This window comes from Pleurodeles waltl, chromosome 8 (assembly GCF_031143425.1).
Source record: "Pleurodeles waltl isolate 20211129_DDA chromosome 8, aPleWal1.hap1.20221129, whole genome shotgun sequence".
NCBI classification, from domain to species: domain Eukaryota; kingdom Metazoa; phylum Chordata; class Amphibia; order Caudata; family Salamandridae; genus Pleurodeles; species Pleurodeles waltl.
Window position 1 is genome coordinate 609,875,976 of NC_090447.1, and position 17,162 is coordinate 609,893,137.

The following is a 17,162-nucleotide window of genomic DNA, read 5'->3' on the forward strand; positions in this document are numbered from 1 at the left end:
AGACTTTTTATTTTTATTTTTTATAAACCAAGTGTATTCGTTTTGAAGAAGCAAATGAAAACAAGAAGCATTGCATTCAGTCAGTTCCCAAAACTCCACCCCACATTCAGTGAAAAACAGGATCAGGGACAAGCACAGTCTCAGACACGGAGGACAAGCCATAGTAATCCTACCATTTGCCCCATTTCCCCTGGTACATTTTTTAGGGCAGTTCCCAGCAATGCAGATCGGCTCCTCTTGTTTGGCACATCACTCTATTCAGGATCTCCAGAACTGAAGCCCGGGGATCTGGGACATTTTCCATTTTTTTGCAATGTCTCTTTTGGCCACCAATGTTACCAGCCCCACTAGTTGTCAGTCCCCTGTGGGGTCCCTTCCGGTCCTCTAAAAGTCCCAAAAAGGTCTATATTGGAGGTGAGTGTAATGGATGTGCCCAGGACCCTTGAGAGTGTACGCCCTATCCAGCACCAGTTATGACTGATCCGCAGGCAGCTTCATACCATGTGGAAGAAGTCCGCCTTGAGGAGGGAGCACCACAGGCAGTTAGAATTCTGCCAAAGGCCAGAGCGCCCGAGTTGGCAGGTTGACATGTAGGTACTGTAACTGTACTATCCCTAGCTGCACGGAAATAGCGAGTTCCCTGGGACTTATACAAGCCATCTGCCACACTGCATCCTCCACGTGTCCAATGCAGCCTTCCCAACTCAATGCGTTGAGTACAGCACCTTTGAGCATTAGTACCAAAGAGCAAAACAATTGGGAAAGCTCCTTCCTCCTCCCCTACCCAGACTACCCACCAACAGTCGAGCCTCCAGGGGGCAGTCTTCTGGCCCATCAACCAAATCTGTTGAGTGTTACTCAATTGCATGTCGAACCTGTAGGTACCTATGAAACTGTGCAAAAGCTGAAAAAGGGCTACCATGTCTGCGAAAGACCGCGTGTGGCTACCTTCCCAGACGTCACCTAGTTGTGAAATCCCAATCATATCCAGGTGCTGAAATCCTTGCAACTGTGTTGTGTCAGTTAACCAGCGTCTTCTCCACAGCAGGGTTTGCTGGGTTAGTTTCCTTTCCCACCAGAGAAATCTATTGGGGGCACGCCAAACAAGGAAAATTGTTCAGGGACGTTAAGGGGATAGGTCTAGCATATAAATAGTGCATAATCCTATCTACCACTAGATAATTTAGTTCAAGTTAGTAGGTTGGATCATTCCATCGCCAGTCAGCCAATCATTGATAACTTGTAGCTGGGATGCCCAAAAATACAGATGGATGTCAGCAGCTCCCAGTCCCCATCATAGACCAAACAACTGCATTTCAAAAAAGCAATGTGTGGAGGCCAGCCTATCCAAAGGAGGGTGAGGAAGAGGGCTGAAACCTCTGTGAACCAAGTATTTGGGATGTGAAGTGGGAATATTTGCAAAGTGTAGCAAAACAGTGGAAGTAACATCATCTTAATGAGTGTTACTCGGCCCTAGGTATTAAGAGGAAGGTTTGACAAGTGGCCAAACGACTCAGTTGTTTGACGGAGCAGCACCAGGTTAAGAGAATGCGCAAGTTCAGGCAGGTTGGATATGTGGATTCCAAGGTACTTTATACTGAGTTGGCAGACTAGAATATCCTGTTGCCAACCCAACACTGCATCACTCCCCACCCCCTTACAGCAAAGAGGAGTGATTTAGATATATTAACCTGGAAACCAAAGACCTTGCCAAACAGAGACAAGATGTCCAACCAGTGGGGGCTTGAAGTCCGGGGTTGTTCAAAAATATTAAAATGTCAATCTTCACCTCCACAGCTGAGCATCGTACTGCATCTGACGAGCTAGGGGCTCAACTGCCAGCACAAAGAGAAGGAGAGACAGGAGGCACCCCTGCCGGGTACTGTGACTCACAGGAAACTCCCAGGATAAACACCCCATTCATCAGGACTAGTGTTGTAGGCTATGCATTAAACAAACAAAAAATTATCACCCTTTGAAAGATCGTGCCAAAACCCATATGAAGCGGTACCTCCCAGAGATAATCTCAGCTCACTGCGTCGAACGCCTTATCAAAGTCGATCAAAATAGGGTGTTTCCCCGAAGCATCACAAACAGGCATTTCCCAGGGCTGTGGCACTCAACGAATGCAATGCTGTGTGCTTCGGCTGAGCATATATTTTGATGTCAGCGTTAATTAGGAAAATCGGGTGGCAGGAGGCACACCCAAGGGCAGGTCGATCCAATTTAGGAAGGACCACAATGTTGGTCAGTCAAGATCTGATGGGGAAGGAGCTGTTGCGACCTCCCTTGTCATAAATCAGCAGTAGAAGTGGGCAACCAATGTCACAGAATTTAGAAAAGTAATCAAGAGGAAAACCATTGAGGCCTGAAGTCTTCCTGGATTTTAAATCTTGAATGGCTGCGAGGATTTTATCAAAAATTGTGTTAGATTTTAGGATGGACACGTAGGAATCAGCCCCCAAAGAGTGTGTGCTACAAATTCCAAATGTTCTAAAACCTCAAATGATTACACAAACCAAGCAGCTAACATTTTCAAGAATTAGATAATTATAAGAAAGATACATACATTTTCCTTAAGAGTTTTAGAACTTGCAAAGAGGCCATATTAGAGTCGGCATTTTAATGAAAGCCTTCTCCAGAGAAAGCTTCAAGGTCAGCAGGAAGGCCAGGTTAATCCTAAATATTTAGGCCCATTTCTTGGTGGCTCTTTTGAAGCTCCCTTTGATTGGAATGGGAATTTGAAACTGGGTATCTAAATATATTATAACTGTACTGAAATCTGCACTGCCTAATCTGTGTAGCTTTGGTTGATGTGGCTGTAAGGCAAATGGAGAGGCTGTTGAGTTTTCGGACTCTTCCATTCCAGGCTTGATTAATCATGCAAATGCTCAGCAAAACTCAAAAGAAAACGTCTAGCAGGAGAACAGCAAAAAGGGCTGCATGTTTGATCCCCTCAACCCCCCCCCCCCAACAACTCAGAGAAATTACTTCTTAAATAGCACCCCATGTGTGAAATCAGACATAAGGAGTGTGGAAATACCAGGATCTGAAGATATACAGAAGAGCAACAGCACCCAGGTTGCTTGGAAATGGCATTGCAACAGGTGGGACCTATTCAATGTGATGAAACTTTGTTTAGACAGCTTTACAACTGACGGTAAACACCATAAAGGAGCCCAGTCTAGATCCCTTTTTTTCACAAGCACGTCAGCCAGGTGGCATAAGGGCAGTGCTGGCACCAAGTTAGCATTACTGATGAAAAGTACTACAGTAGGCCCAAGACATGGAGTGGGTGGTGAATTCTGCACCCTGTTTGGAAAAGAGGGGCAAACGATATTCCTTAGGGAAAATAAGGCATGCTGATAGCTTAGCTCAGGTAAGAGGAGGTTCAAAACAACTGCTTCTGTTCACTTGGGAGGGCAAGCCACAAGAGATACGAGATTCAAACGAAAGATTTACAGTGGTTCAAAGTACACACAAGGAATGCTGCGTACCTGTTGTAGGAAAGAGTTCTTTGTGTATTGGCACCCCCAACGTTTTGCCCCCATCTTGATGGTTATGACTGTCAGTGCAAAGGAGCCTGCCACCCAGGCCCCAGTGCTCAAGCTCTCTCCCCTAAATTGTGTTTTAGGCTTAGTAATTCTCTCATAGGCAAAGGCTTTGCCCACTTTTAAGACCCTAGTAAATGGTACCCAGGGCATATGTGGTAAGGGGCTCCACGGGGCTGCAGCATAAGTTTGTGCCACCCTGAGTTACCCATGTAAAATGATAGAAGACCTGCTATTGCAGATCACAGCAGCAGAGCAAAGTGCTCAAGCTCGCTGTGCCCTCACCATGAGTAGCACAGTCCAACGTACTGCCTTACATATATGTCAGACACCCCTAAGGAAGGCATCTGCAGCCCAAGAGACAGGGTACATTATATTTAAGGCACAAGCATGTAAGCACAAGCTTCTATGTCTCTATAGTGTCTTTCCCATTAAAGTACACCATAAGTTTTAGCTGGTCCAAAGGATAACATAGCAGACCAAGATTGTTAGCTCCATTATGGTACCACCTAGATATGTAGAGGTTGGTGCCACACAACATGCCTTCTATACCCTGACAAAAATCTGGTTTCAAGGGATGATTGGCATATGCCCAGGTGGCACCTTAGAGGTTACCCACCTGTTTGCCCCAAATTCCTTGTGCTTTTGGCTGCTCAGCCTGCACTTTTCACGCGCCTGCTGCTGCCAAGACAGAGCTATGACTTTCTGCCAGGTAGTGTGGGCACTCACAGCAGTCCAAGACAAAGGCCGAGGCAGGAAGGAGGTCACACCTCTTTGCCCCCCCCCCAACCGAGTTAGTTAATAGGCACATCAAAGCAGTGAGCTTCAAAAGCTTCACGCCCCTGATAGCCATGTGTGCTGTCCTCCAGAGGAGAAAAAAGCCCTTCTCCTCTGCCCCCAGGAACATTTGCTTGTGATCAGGCTGGAAATTAGATATGCAGGACAGCGCACAGTGGCAGCAGGCTGACCACACCTCTAGGGTGAGCAACCCCGGTCTGTGCACTAAATTTTTATTTCTGCCATCTTATGAGTGGCAGAATAGAGAGTTCTGGGGAGCAAAAGGTGACCCAACCCACCAGATGTCGTCATCTCAAGGGCAGATTAGCTGTAGGAGCCAGGTGAAGGGAACGCACAAGTTCAGGCAGGCCACTAGTCTCCACACTCCTAACTCCAGGATTTAGGGGACACCCATGACACCAGAACCTCAGATCAGTTCATCCAACTTCGAAGGACGACCAAGAGGAGCCCTGTGTTACCACCAACAGGACTTTGCCTACTGCAACAAAGCAAAAGAGAGATACTCCGTCTCTGAGGCAACAGATTAGGAACTGCATGAACAATCCTCGTCCTTGGCTCAAACTCAGCACTCTTGACCAGTGGGACCTCTGAGGACGCCAGAAGCACCCTCAGTCTTCCTTGGATTAGTTGCACTAGTCCCCTGCAAACTGCAGGTAAAAATGCTCGCAGGATCTGAAGATTCACCTGCCATTGGGCCCTCCGTAGGATTGCACAAATCAAGTTGGTCCAGTGTCTTCTGGGAGTTGTAGTCTCTCCAGTCCCAAATTTTCAGGCCCCAACTGAACTTCTCCAGACCCTGTGAATTTCCCAAAGCTTTTTGTCACTTTTATTGCTACCAAGGCCTGTTGGTTACCAGCCAGGTAAGTGACCCATACTCTCGACACTGCAACTGCAGAGCACACTGTCCAGCTCAGCTGAGTTTTTGCATCTTCTTCATTGTATCATTTTGTAATCGGTAAAATCAGCACCAGTGTGAATTCCACTCAGCAGCACAGGCAGCCAGGACAACTCTGCACCCAGACGCCACAGACCAGGTAAAACTGAACTCACTGTCGTGTCCTGATCCTAGGACCCATACAATTTTATCCCTGCAAGGGTTTTGTTAACTCGACCTCCAAGAGGTCTTCTGTCATTTTCGTTGTGATTTAATTTTGCTTCAAGAACCAATAACTCTGGTTATACTTATGCAATTCTGTTTGTTTTGGTATCTAAGTTAAGATACAAATAAACTCTATTTTTATAAATTGGTGTAAAATTTATTTCGAATCATGTCAAGTAATTATCGGCCATGTTGGTACTCTGAAATGCTTAACACATGTTCCTGTAAGTAAAGCCTGACTGCTCTTAGCCTCACTACCAGGATTGAGCTTGAGATTTACTTCTGAGAATCCAAGGACCATCTTTGGGGTATTGTGAGAGTGCTGCATGGTGAGGACCAACCCGCATACCACTAATACTCCACTTTCCTACACCTGTAGTCTTTAAAAGTTCACAAAACCGTAAAAGAGTACTATTTATGAAAGGTGGTAATAGAAATTAAAACTTAAAGCTGATGAATTCTGGGATTTCTACTAGACTCTACAAGATAAAGATACGGAGGAAGGAAACAAATCAGTCTAGATTTCATGACCACACTAATCATAATGACTTCAAAACACCAAAAGGCTGATGAGAAACATACAGAAATAACTGTTTTGGCTATTAAACATGAACCTAAAGAACTAAGTATAGATCATCATTTTTTTTAACCAACTGCCAAGAAACAGTAGTAACCCTGTCCTTTGGTTCAAAACCTACATTTGTGAATTGTGAGATAGCACAGGGACCCCTTTTGCCACCATTGTTTTTTCATATCTATATGACACCACTGGCTAAATTGCTCCACCAAATGGGTACTAAATAATATATTTATTAGGATGATACAGCACACAATTGTTGTTTGGCTTTCACTCCATCAAAATCTAACATCATAGGTCTTCACTGTCCAGTAGTCTCACTGCCACTACTTGGTTGGCGTCAAATAACTACCTCAATCTAAATCAAAGAAAGACTGAATTATTTCCAACTTCACTGAAAATTCAAGACAAGGACCTTCCATAGCTGGAGGCTCCTGACGCAACCCCCTAAACCATTTGCCACAATTTGAAATAACAATAAATAAGGATGCCTTTAAATGGGGATTGGTGTTTACAAACTCTTCTCACGTTGCAGTCAGAGAAAGAAAAGTAAAGTGAATTATGTTACAATCTTGCTGGGGTACAGGGAATGTGAAAGGAACGGCTGTAGGCTGTTATTTGTGCAACATAAAATATAACTCAACTGTACACATTCAGCAGTTACAAAAGCAAAAAAAAAAAAGCATAAAAATCAAGACATTTTACTTTGTGATGCACAAATGCGAAAAATTAACTAAAATACGAGTTCCACACATTAGTTGTGTGCAATATTGTTTTATCAGTAAAACTGTAGGTAAATGAAAATGTAATTTAATGTCTGTTTCAATAGAAAATGAGCTGCCTGTAAACGACACTGCATTACCACACAATGCTTTAGTTACATTTAAAAACAAATGCCGACATCATGTACATTAAAGCTAGGTGGGTCATGAAAGTTTGTTGTTTAAAAAATAGGGCTGTCGTAATAAAAAGTTTCACTTATGTCTTTAAAAAAAAACTCTCTTTCTCTTTAACCTAAAAGTCTGCACAGCCACTTTTGGGGACAGGGCCTTTCTGGTGGCAGTCGCTAGGATTTGGAACTCTTAGGTGTGTACTTAAAGAAGTAGCAATGGGACAGGAGGATAGGAGCAATGCAAGGGGACACAAATACACACTTTAAAACCACTGCAACACTTTAATGAGGTACTGTACTTACACTGAAGTAAGTTTGTAGCACATTTTAAAATCACAGTTGTAATACTGTCTTTCTGCTAAGGATACAACAACATCCAGATTTTCTTGAAGGCCACCTATGGATTCAGGAATGAAGGTTCCACTTGGCTTATTATACTGAAATAAATCACATCAACATGGAATCATTACAATTGTTTAGAGAGCAAAATTAACAATAACAGACCAGGTTTGACTATTAATATACTGTATACTTTTAAACAATTACTTACAATCATGTACTCAAAGCTACATATCACACAGCAAATTGCTTTCAGGTGAATTTCAGGCAAAACAACAGCAAATAGCAAATTCACTCTGCAACAAATTATATTTAAGAAACTATCTGAATGAAGTCATTCATTATATTTTCATGTAAACATTCTCAAAAGTAAATACCCGTCTTGCTGCCTGTGGTGGTTGTTTTGGTACAGTATATCACAGGCTGTAGGCACTTTGTGGTGCCTTCTTATGTCTGCCTCAGTAAATGCTGAGAGTTTGTGACAGTGGCCAAAGCAGGATCCAGATTCCCTAGAGCGGTAATAAGAGAAGCTGTGCTTGCCCGCCCTTGTGCAGTTTCCAGACAGTTATATATTTTTAATTTAGTCAGAGACACAATCAAGCGAATCACTGAACTTGGGCTCTCCTGTATGTCCTTGGGCATTTTTGTCACTGGGGGTAAAAGACTAAGGGCCAGATGTAGCAAGCAGTTTTGCCCATTCTGTGTCTATGGGAAAATGTGTTCGTACATATGGCCCAAAGTGCACTTTTGGCATTGGACAGATGAACCGCAGATCCCAATTGCATACGTGGTTGGTTATTCCTCTAGTCAGCTTTTAATGTGCCGTGACAGCCATAAGCTATCAAAGAAGAGCACAGCAGGTTTCAAGCTGCCAACAAGGAAACATAAGCAGTACCCTGGTCATGTTTAGAACTGTAGTAGCTGTCTTATAGAACCCCTTCCTAGAGTGTTACAGGCTTTGGCTCCAGGCAGTCAATACTTAGCAACAGCCCAGAGCACTTGCAGAACACCAGTAAATAGTACAAATGGATGACACCTTTGAATTTCAGGTGCTAAGCAACAAGGACTGGGATTACCTTTTGCGGGCTTCTTTAAAGGTATTGGGCAGTTAGAGGAAGGGTGGATAAAAAAGGGCAAGGTAGTAAATGTCAGATTTGGTGTGGCTTCAACATCCCGTTCTAAAATGGTAATAACAATGGTCTGTCTAAGACCCTATAGCCTGCTACCTCAAATGGGCCTCGTTCTGAAGCACTGGTTCCTGTGAGGAGAAAAGCCATCTTATGCTGGCACAATCATCTAGAACAACAACACATAGTCCTATGCAAACTAAATCTAGCACACCACAAAATAAACACCTCTTTGTTTCAGGGGAGGTGAAGGACTAGTTATACTGGACAGAATGGATTTTACATGTACAGGCTACTCTCAAACGCGTGCAGACAAAGAGGCCAGCACCCAGAATACACCACATCAGTACTACTAAATACCGCCTCCTTAGGGCCTATTGAGGATGAACTACCATGCATACATGGACCACATGCTGGGACCACACATTACATATTTATCCCTCTATAAAGCAGAAGGGCCCAGTACTATACTAGTGGATCAAAAGAAACATGCCAAGCATAAACCAATGCTCTTAAGGATGCTAGCCCACTGGAAGGATAACGAAGGGCATACCAGAAGCATAACTGACATGCAGAAGTGTGGCAGAGCCAACAGGACTATTTAGGGACTTTTGTTCTCACAAAGTAAACATGAACTTGAAAATGTTTTACTGGATTATGGAACAAGACTAGGCTTCATTAAACATCTTTTCATAATGTTAATATCAAACTTGTAAAAACTATACCATTGTATAATTTAAAGAAAGCAAACGGGGAAAATAATGTTTGCTGCAAAGCCTCCTGTTAAAACACACTATGAAGCCCAGGTCTTTTCCCATGTTCATATCTGAAAAAACACGATAGTAAAAATCAAACCCAAACCAATAACAAATATAGTTGATGAAACATAATTGTAGTTATATATTCAAGCAAGATATACACAACTTGCCGATTACCTTTTTTAGCTTATTCTCAAAGAGGAAACGCAACAGTTCTTGGTCGTCTTCTGAACATTCTTTCTTAAGAGGTAGACTTTCAAGGAGCTCTTTTTCTAGGGAGTGTTACAGAACTAAAATTATTTTTTTTCTTTTAATTCTACATATAAAGCCTTGACTAAAAGAACATTTTACAAATCTCATCAATGGCAATATGCATGTACGTCCAACCACTTACATGTCCCCAAGTTAAAGGTGGCTTCAGAAATAGTTGGAAATTGAAAGTAGATTCATATTATTATTTAACATGTTCAAGGCCATATACCACTGGGCTTAGAGTACCTCCTCATTATTGAGGGGACATCTATTTAAATCGACCCACCAAAAAGGTAGCGCACTGGCCAGTTTTACTCCCTAGTAACAGGAGTACATTCTCAATAGAAAAAACAGAGGTTCATAAAGATATACCCAAGCTTTCAAGCTGCATTACCACAATATGTCCAGATCTGTGGCATCAACAATGAAGTACCACAAGAATACACACTTCTATTGATGATGCCTGCTCTAAATCCTTGAGGTAAAAAAAAAAAAAAAAAAAAGTAAAAAAAAAAAAAAGAAAGAAGAAGAAGAAGAAGAAGAAGAAGAGAGCATGATTACATTTCCGTGAATTTCCAGATAAAAGAAGGCATGAGTCCCATAACATAAATACTGAAGATATATATTACATACACACACACAAACATATTTTATATACATATATATTTAAATATATTATACAAAAGCATATTTTCTTTTTCTAGCCACTTCAGAAGATTTCGGTCAGGTTACGCTCTGTTAAATGGCCTCTCCAATAAAGGGCATTGAAGGCCTCCAGTTTTCTTCATCATGAGAAAGTGGTTTGGTGCATTAAACATAAAATATGTACACACAATGTTTTTTAAACGTGCAGGAAATAAATGGTTAAATGATGAACAGCAAGTGAATCTACATTAAGTTTTCATTGTAAAATGAAAAATACTTGTTTACCTCTTAAGAAAAAGAAAACATTTACCTGCCAACTTCCTAAAGTAGAGAATATAATGCTGCTACAAAACAGTATATGCCATCCTGACTGCAATGGAAGACTTTTTGTGTTGCTAAAGTCGCACTAAGTGGCCAAGATAGGCCCAGACATGAGTCACTTGCTCGCTGTGCCACTGGATTCAAGCTAGCCTGGATGAGGAGGGGTGATACCCCGAAACCAGTCCCAAGATGCTTGTTTCCTGTCCAGGGAGGACGTGGCCTGGCAGTTCAGGCTGAACTGTTCCCATGGTGTTCAAGGTCAAGACTGACTTGCATATGGCTGGGTCCAAACTGGGGTGGCATGGTGAGCAAAAGAACGATGGATTAAACCCCGATCTGTGACTGGGAGTGAGTGTTTGAAAAGTTTCTGCACTACGTCCATCATCCTTCTGTGTTGCTAAGGTCACCCTAAGTGGCCAGGGTGTGCCCATATGTGGGCCTCTTGCTCAATGTGCCACTGGATTCAAGCTAGCCCGGTTGAGGAGGGGGGATACCCCGAAACCGGTCCCAGGATGCTTGTTTACGGTCCAGGGAGGACCTGGCCTGGCCACTTGGACTGAATGTGCCCATGGGGAACTGGGTCCAAATTGGGGTGGCATGGTGAACAAAAAAAATAAAAAATAAAAATAAAAAAAATAGATGGATTAAACACAGATCTGTGACAGGGGGTGTTTGAAAAGTTTCAGCATTCCGTCAATCATCCTTTTGTGTTGCTACAATGGAAGACATCCAGGGACAGAGAAAATCGTTGGCTGTGGTCAAGGGAATGCTAAGTACTTTTACTTATTGCCCATATATGCCTCAGAACATCTGCTGAAACACTGAAGAATACAAAGAGGGCTTTAATCTATGGGAAACACTTGCGGCCCATAGGGCCTGTTGCCACTAGGTTCCCTTCTTCTTTCTAAAGCAAGCAAGCACTATCACTGTTGCAAAGGGACAGTACTGAAAGCACTGCACTACAATCAACGCCATAGCTACAGCACCAAAGCTACAACTACGGTTACAAAAACCACCACTGTACTTGAGTATGGGGGTGCATACATACATGTCAATAAATATTAACACTCGTCAGGAGATTTTGAATCAGCACAAAAGGGTACATTTTACTTACCTCCTCACAGACTAAAATGAGTGGTATTTGTTCGGAGGTAGTAAAACGTGTAGGTATATGAAAGTTTTATTGAAAACAATGAGAGTTACTTTCCTCAACAGTTATAGTCAGAATGTATCACAGGTTCTATGTCCATGTGGATGTGTGCTGGCAGGACACTGTGAGAGTAATTGTAAATATACACTGCACAGGTGTAATTCTTTTTCTGTATAGTGGCCATGCACGCCTTCATCTAGGTCAGTAAAAATTGTTGCACTAGACAGGTTAGGTTCTACATCTTTTACTTTACAAATGTCTGCACTACCCACAGCTAAAAAGGCAAAGCCTTTCTATATGTTCCCTCTTTTTAGATGTTCCACGCTATCTGCTAAAAGAGGCGAAAAAGTCAGCTGTGTGTTCAGAATGTTGAAGATAAATTGAAGTGTCCTTTGGTGGGCCACAGGACTCCACATACGAGTCCTAGCTACACTGCACATGGGCAGCTTGTGTCCTCTGCCGGCCTACAAGCCTCAATTCACCAACAAACTGTGCCTTCCCTTGCATTGGCCACATATAAAGACGTAATTGTGACAAGGAAAGAGATTGGCAACAGCGAGGATTCCTTTATCACTGAGCTCATTTCCTGTCTTTAGATTAGTAAAAGAAAATATCAGCTCATGTTCTGACTATGTGCAAGCACAACTTAGTTTTTCATCTGTCCCAGACTGCTAAAAAGAAACCAACGGAACTAGCAACCAATTCTACCTTTATTCAAGTGTAAAGTAGCAATCCAGTTCATATATGATGGTAACACAGGGAGGAGAAAGTTCATACTCCGTGCTTGAAAGTGACTTTAAGGGTGAATTAACAGCATGAGCCCTTCTTCGTGTTCAAGGTTGGGGGAAGGGTGTTTGAGAAAGAGAGTGAGAGCGTGTTGGGGAGATAAATTATGTGAAAGTGCGAACTTTTGTCCTGTTAATATTAGGAAAAATCCATACTGATCTGTTATGGTGGGCAAAGAAAGATGCTATGCCTAGTGACTGCTGGTTAGACTTATTGCAAGCCTTCCTCCCATAACCTGGTGTGTGTTTCAACTACCAAATTTGTAGGTCACATTTATTTTAGCTGGTATGGTATAGACAGAATATGTGCAGTAGTGCAAAGTGTAATAGGCTATTTATTTTTATTGTTGAATGTGGGGAGGAGCCATGATTCAGGAGTGGAGGGTCATGATACTCTTCCTTCCCCCCAGCAGTGGAAATAAATAGCATGCAACACTCAGCATGGCATAAACCGTACATGTAGATCTGCCATTTGTCCTTGTGCAGGAATTACAACCAAAAGTATATAATCGCACCCAGAGCACAGGGCGTTACATTCATGCAGTAAACTGGAGTCAGAATAAGTAAGTTGTGGGTGTAACGCACAATGTTTTTCTTCTGTTGCAAGATTAAACTATGGAAGGTTTGGGACAAGCATAGATTCCTAGAGTCATTTACACGATCATGATGACGAATTTGACATTTATAATGAAGTAATAAATGAAAGTGTGAATATCAGCACTCTTGTTCCAAATAACCTGTTATTTGACCACATTTATTTTCACATGAATTACATTAATATCCGTACATGGTGTATGCGTAAAAATGTATAAAAGACATATATAAGCAAATTATGTGACAGTGTTTAAAACAATAACAGAATTTGCGAGTGTTCAATATTAAGGGCAAGCCACCAACTTCCTGCAAGACACTAAAAAGAGTAATACATGGCTGACAGCATTATTGATAATAACCACATTTTAGTTAAATAAGAGCAATCCAAACCTTCTTGGGCAGTCAGCATGTGGTGGGCTGTTAAAAGGTCAAATGCTTCAAAGCAGTAAACATCAATTTCCAAAGCCTCTTTGTAGTTTTCAGTTGCAAGGGTTCTGTTATCAAGAGCATCATAGATCTTCCCTCGCAAAAGACAAATCGAACTTTGAATCTGGTAGAAAATCAAGTCTAGAAGTTACACATCAAAATAATACTACAGCCTCAAATGTAAATACAAATACAGAACGATAACTCAAAAAAAAAAAAGAAAACGCACACATACATGGTGGTAGTGCTTCCATAAAGCTCTCTTGGATCATTTTTAAAGCCAGAAAAAACACAAATAAACTCTTACAAGTTCAAGAAAGTCAAAGCCTTTCACAGATTGCAGTGTATGCATTTACTTGTATATTTTCACAAACCTGGCACAAGCAGCATCAGGGCACTGTCCAGTACAGAAAGACAAGATGAAGAGATACAAAACTGAATGAAGACATGATTTTTCTGACACAAAAGTAAACTTCTGCAGAGAGATGCACACAATAATTCAATAGTACTTACATTTAGAACTGGACTATAAACAGTGCCGCTCAGCACTTTTCAAACCAAGACAGATGCAGAAGACGAAATACAAGAAGAAGACCATAAAGAAGTGAGGAGAGTTGGTGGGAAAGGTCAGGGAAGAGGAAGTGCGAAGGGACTAAATGGAATTCAACCAAAGAGGAAAAGATCTCAGGACAGCAAGATAAAGATGTGGTGAACGCACTGAAGATGCATCAAGTCTGCAACTGATAACTCAGGCAGTCAGGTGAAGATCACATCGGAGGGAGTTTTACAATCAAGATGTGAAGAAGCACATACATAAAAGGATAAAGTGAGCGTGCTCCATTCATTAGAGCCAGAAGTCTCAAGGTGCTATCATGATTCATAAGGAATAGTGGTTCAAGCAAGTACTGTGGAGACTCAGCAGGAATACTTTTGTGCACCAGCCAGGGGATTTCTAAGATCAATTAACGGAGAGGTATTGGAGGGTAACTAGGATCATGGTGATCGATCTAAAGCTCCAGGTACCAGAGGCAACGTGGGCTGTTGCATGAAGGAACGTCTTGAGGGGTGCAAATTAGAACTTGAGTAAACCAGTTGAAAGAACATTGTGGTAGTTGGGGACCCGAAGCCACATAAACCGAGCCGCACCCTGTCCCAAAACCCAGCGCGTCAATGACAGGCAGAAAACTGTCTTTGGGAAGAAGGCCATGTTTACTACCGATAAAACATTCAGAATATGACAATTTAAGACTATTACCTTCCAAAACCTCAACACAGCAAACCATAAAAAGAAAACTGTCATCAGAGAAAAAACATTTACAATAAATGTACAGTAACAGGAATGTTACTGGATATAGAAACAGTTACCATAGAGGAGCCTCGAATACTTCATCTTCCAAAACTAAAGTTCAGTCAACCTTCCTTCCAAGAGAATTACACAGGAGGACCCCACCTGTAACACTAGGGGGCGGTCCCAATTCCGGGGGACTAACCTTGTCCGCAACCACAGGCTGTCCGTGGGGCTCCTAGACTGAGACCAGGGGCTGGAGTTCCATGCCCTGCACTAAGTGTGCACCCTTGCCCACAGCTGGTGTGAACATTACTCTTCGGGATTCAGATTGCTGTCCCTTCCCTCAGTGCTGCTCTAGGAAAAGATTTGGAGGACCCCCCACCACCCACCTGCTGTTATAGAGCAATCTTAGGGTTCACTCCTGTGCCACGAGAGCGACCAGGGCCCACCGGTCCTTCGCCCTTCCCACCAAAGAACAATTTTTGAGTGGAGTACCAGATGCCATCAATAAACAAGACAGTATCCATGTCAGATACGTGGACCCCCATCTCTGTGAAACATATGGTCACCCCTAATCAACTTGTGTGGTATGTTCCATAGTCATCCCGGCCCAGGGCACAGCATGGCCATTTCACATTGAGGGGCCTAACTGACACATTCAGGGCCATAGATTTAACATTAGGACCCCACTTGCTCCACAGAATCATGTGCGACCAGGCCATGACTGTCGATATGGAGATGATCCTTTTCTGTGGACTGAGAATAAAAACATGCTGTGCCATACAGGTATATATTTCTTTCTTAGGCCTGTGACATGAGAGAAGTAGCTATTCTGCAGATTTCTTGTTTTATAGCTGGGTGTTGTCAACACATTAGTGAGAGGCTATGCACAAGTCACACAGCAATTCAATATAAGAACAAAGGGCAAAGGCTTTTTTTTAATAAAAACATTTTATTACATTTTTCAAGAGGCCAACAGTACAGCAAGGTAGCAATTCAAAGCAACAGTACAGCATGATCTACTGAGCACAACACAGATTTCCAAAAGTATAATATAATAATAATACCCCAATAATTTCTTTAGTCCTAGGATGAACCTTAAAGTATTTGCCCAAGCCATTTTCCCCATATTCAACAGGGTTTGTGGGGACATCTCCGTGCTTCATAAACCGGTACATCCCTCTTCACCAGTGGGAAGAGAGGAAGCCTTCCAGCACACTGCAATATCACATTTGGCAACCATCAGAGCAGCTCCCAGAAATGTTCGATCAGACCGTCATATCACCAGCATTATCAAAGACCCCTAGGAGAATCACCAGCGGGAACAACGGGACCTCCCACCCCAACACTCCAGTGAGTTCACCCACCACTGCGGACCAAAACCTCTGAATCGGAGGACATCGCCAGATCCTGTGGTAAAAATCACCTGGGGCATTTCCACAACGGGGGCAGGGCAGGGTCGGGGAGGAGTCCTGCATGGTGCAATCTGGAGAGAGAGAGATGGGTACCGGATAGATATTATAACTGCATCATAAGCAAACAGGAAGAGATGGTGGTAGTCCTAGGCATACCTCCAGTCGTCATCCTCGAAAGAGCCCAACCAGTCCTCCCAGGGGGTTCTAAAATGGTCCACAGTGCCTGAGGCGTTGATAATCGGTGTTCTATAAATTTGGGACACACCTCCCTTACCCAGGACCCCCATACGGAGTTTGCCCTCAAGTGGACTGAACTCCAAAAGAGGGTTTGATTGAAGGGCATGTCTCAGTTGGAGGTATTTGTAGAATTGTGCATTCGCAAAAGCAAAGGTAGTTTGGAGCTCCTGGAACATCGTATGCGAGTCCCTGACCAAACATCGCCCAGGTGGGAGAGACCAATAAGATCCCATTTCTCAAAGCCTTGTAGTATTGCCACTTCCCGTAGCCACATGCCGTACAACAGAGGTGTTTGTTGCATGAGTGTATTGCCCCATCGAGCAAAGGCTTTTTATGACATTTGGAGAACTTAATGCAGTAATTGGTGAGCACAAGAATAGGTTATCAATTCTTAAATGTTGGGCGCAACTGCCAAAATAGGAGCAATGCCAGTTAAGAATCTGAATTTGAAGTTACCACTTAGGGGTGCCCAGAAGGATTCTGCAATTGACTGAATCAGAAGCTACAGACAAAGGAGGATTCAAAAACAGGATTCCTCTTGGTCCAGGGTGCAGTGAGCTTCAATGGTTCATAGCATGGTGGTCTCAGCACTGCAGTATTAGCTGAAACCAGATTAGCTATCAACAAGTATGTTTTATCTGCATTGTTGTGAAGCTTGTTGTCCAAGCAACTGTCTATGACCTTGTCAAGGAACAGAAGATCGGTGATAGGCCACCTAGTTGCTGCCGTCGCTACAGTCAGCAATGGCATTGTTTACGACTTAACTTGAACAATTGTTAAGATAATTGGGGGGCTCACACTGGGGCAGAGAGAGTTTAGTAAATTGGTTTAAGTTGGTGTAATAGAGGCCAAAGTGGTGGAGTTAGTGAGGGTGGCTATGACTAAATCAGGGGACTAGCTGCATTTTT

At 42.7% G+C, this 17,162-nt stretch overlaps 1 protein-coding gene across 1 annotated transcript in view; it reads right to left on the reverse strand.

Moving 5' to 3' along the window:
- Positions 1 to 17,162, reverse strand: part of CDC16 (cell division cycle 16) — a 146,494-nt gene that overhangs the window by 94,749 nt on the left and 34,583 nt on the right. The window contains exons 6-8 of the mRNA XM_069204699.1: positions 13,279 to 13,438; positions 9,319 to 9,413; positions 7,221 to 7,354 (exon numbers count right to left, since the gene is read on the reverse strand). Of these exons, the coding sequence (XP_069060800.1) occupies positions 7,221 to 7,354; positions 9,319 to 9,413; positions 13,279 to 13,438 (389 nt within the window). The remainder of the gene's footprint in view (positions 1 to 7,220; positions 7,355 to 9,318; positions 9,414 to 13,278; positions 13,439 to 17,162) is intronic.